This window comes from Limulus polyphemus, unplaced genomic scaffold, assembly GCF_000517525.1.
Source record: "Limulus polyphemus unplaced genomic scaffold, Limulus_polyphemus-2.1.2 Scaffold1023, whole genome shotgun sequence".
Lineage (NCBI taxonomy): Eukaryota > Metazoa > Arthropoda > Merostomata > Xiphosura > Limulidae > Limulus > Limulus polyphemus.
Window position 1 is genome coordinate 186254 of NW_013666633.1, and position 1935 is coordinate 188188.

The 1935-nt window shown below is 36.8% G+C and overlaps 1 protein-coding gene across 1 annotated transcript in view; it reads left to right on the forward strand.

Moving 5' to 3' along the window:
• The window catches only part of LOC106461747 (GTPase-activating Rap/Ran-GAP domain-like protein 3), a 96954-nt gene that overhangs the window by 64633 nt on the left and 30386 nt on the right, over positions 1-1935 (forward strand). The window contains exon 14 of the mRNA XM_022388776.1: positions 987-1102. Coding sequence (XP_022244484.1) covers positions 987-1102 — 116 coding nt within the window. The remainder of the gene's footprint in view (positions 1-986; positions 1103-1935) is intronic.

The following is a 1935-nucleotide window of genomic DNA, read 5'->3' on the forward strand; positions in this document are numbered from 1 at the left end:
CCATACAACCGATGCTGCTAAAGTTTCAGTTGAAAAACAACAACACTGGTTTGGCTTTTAAAAGATTGTTTGGTTTGTTTGTTTTTAATTATGCACAAAACTACACAAGGGGTATCTGTGCTCTGCCCACCACGGGTATCGAAACCCGGTTTCTAGCGTTGTAAGGCTTTAAAAAGATTCGCTTTGCAAATTTGAATAAAAGTATTTAACTAAACTGCTCTTTTGTATACGGTCTAACACCAAATGATCCATTTCAATCCAATGTTCAAATATTCGGGTACACTAATGAATGACCGGCGGGTCAGGGGAAAGTTTATGGAGTTACAACACTAAAATCCAGGGTTCGATTCCCCGCGATGGACAGATAGCCTATTGTGAAGCTTTGCGTTAAGAAACAACAAAATTTCTACCAATATTTCTTTCATGTTCGTGTATATTTCTTTCATGTTCATGTATGTAAAAATCTGTATATATTTTTAAAAAGCACTTGTTAGTCAAGTTTAATAATTCGCTTAGTTTCCTTTCTCATTTTCTACGGATTGAATTTTTTTTTACAGCTTCCTTTTAATAAGTGGCCAGTTGGTTAGGGCGCTCGACTCGCAATCCGAGAGTTGCGGGTTCGAATCCCCGTCACACCAAACATGCTCGCCCTTTCAGCCGTGGGGGCGTTATAATGTGACGGTCAATCCCACTATTCGTTGCCCAAGAGTTGGCGGTGGGTGGTGATGACTAGCTGCCTTCCCTCTAGTCTTACACTGCTAATTTAGGGACGACTAGCGCGGATAGCCCTCGTTTAGCTTTGCGCGAAATTCAAAAACAAACAAACAAACCTTTTAATAAGTTTATTTTATTTAGTTATTTGTTGTTCTTCGCTAACGTATTTGAAATGCTTCTTTTAGCCCAAATTATTTTTTTTACTGTCATGTTTGCGTTTTTTAAGGCTTTTAAGAAACAGATACAGATCATGTGTTACTTCTATATCTTAGTGATAAATGGTGAAAAAGCGGCGTTCAACACACCGACCTTTTCACAAAAAAGGGAACGGACCCTGGATATGTTGATAAAAGATTTATACGCGGAGCATATGGCGGATAATCGTGGGGTAAGTACTTATTTAGTTGGAACATTTATCACTTTTACTAAAGCTTTGCCTACTTTATGTTCTGCTATGAACTCTGGGAAAATAAGAGTTTCGTAGTTTCAGGTGTTTGATGTTGTATGTCTGTGTTTAAAATAAGCTATCAGAATAAGTGATTTAGGCTTAAGAGGTTATAGTCTTCATTACAATACTCTTTAAACAAAGTAGTTTTTCCGCTATTGTTTATTTTAGTTCGCTTAAACCTAACTTTATTTAACATGAATGTGAGTTTGAATACCGGCGGTCGTCTTTATTTCACCTTTATAAAGAAATATATAATCGTGTACGACAATCCATGACTAACTGCTTAGCCTGTTTTTTTTAGTTAATAAGATTCTGTAATATCACCATGAATTTCTTATCATAAACATGCGTTATACTTAGTAGTCTGGCTTCAGTTTCCTATCATAAACATGCGTTATACTTAGTAGTCTGGCTTCAGTTTCCTATCATAAACATGCGTTATCTTTAGTAGCCTGGCTTCAGTTTCCTATCATAAACATGCGTTATCTTTAGTAGCCTGGCTTCAGTTTCCTATCATAAACATGCGTTATCTTTAGTAGCCTGGCTTCAGTTTCCTATCATAAACATGCGTTATACTTAGTAGTCTGGCTCCAGTTTCTTATCATAAACATGCGTTATACTTAGTAGTCTGGCTTCAGTTTCCTATCATAAACATGCGTTATCTTTAGTAGCCTGGCTTCAGTTTCCTATCATAAACATGCGTTATCTTTAGTAGCCTGGCTTCAGTTTCCTATCATAAACATGCGTTATCTTTAGTAGCCTGGCTTCAGTTT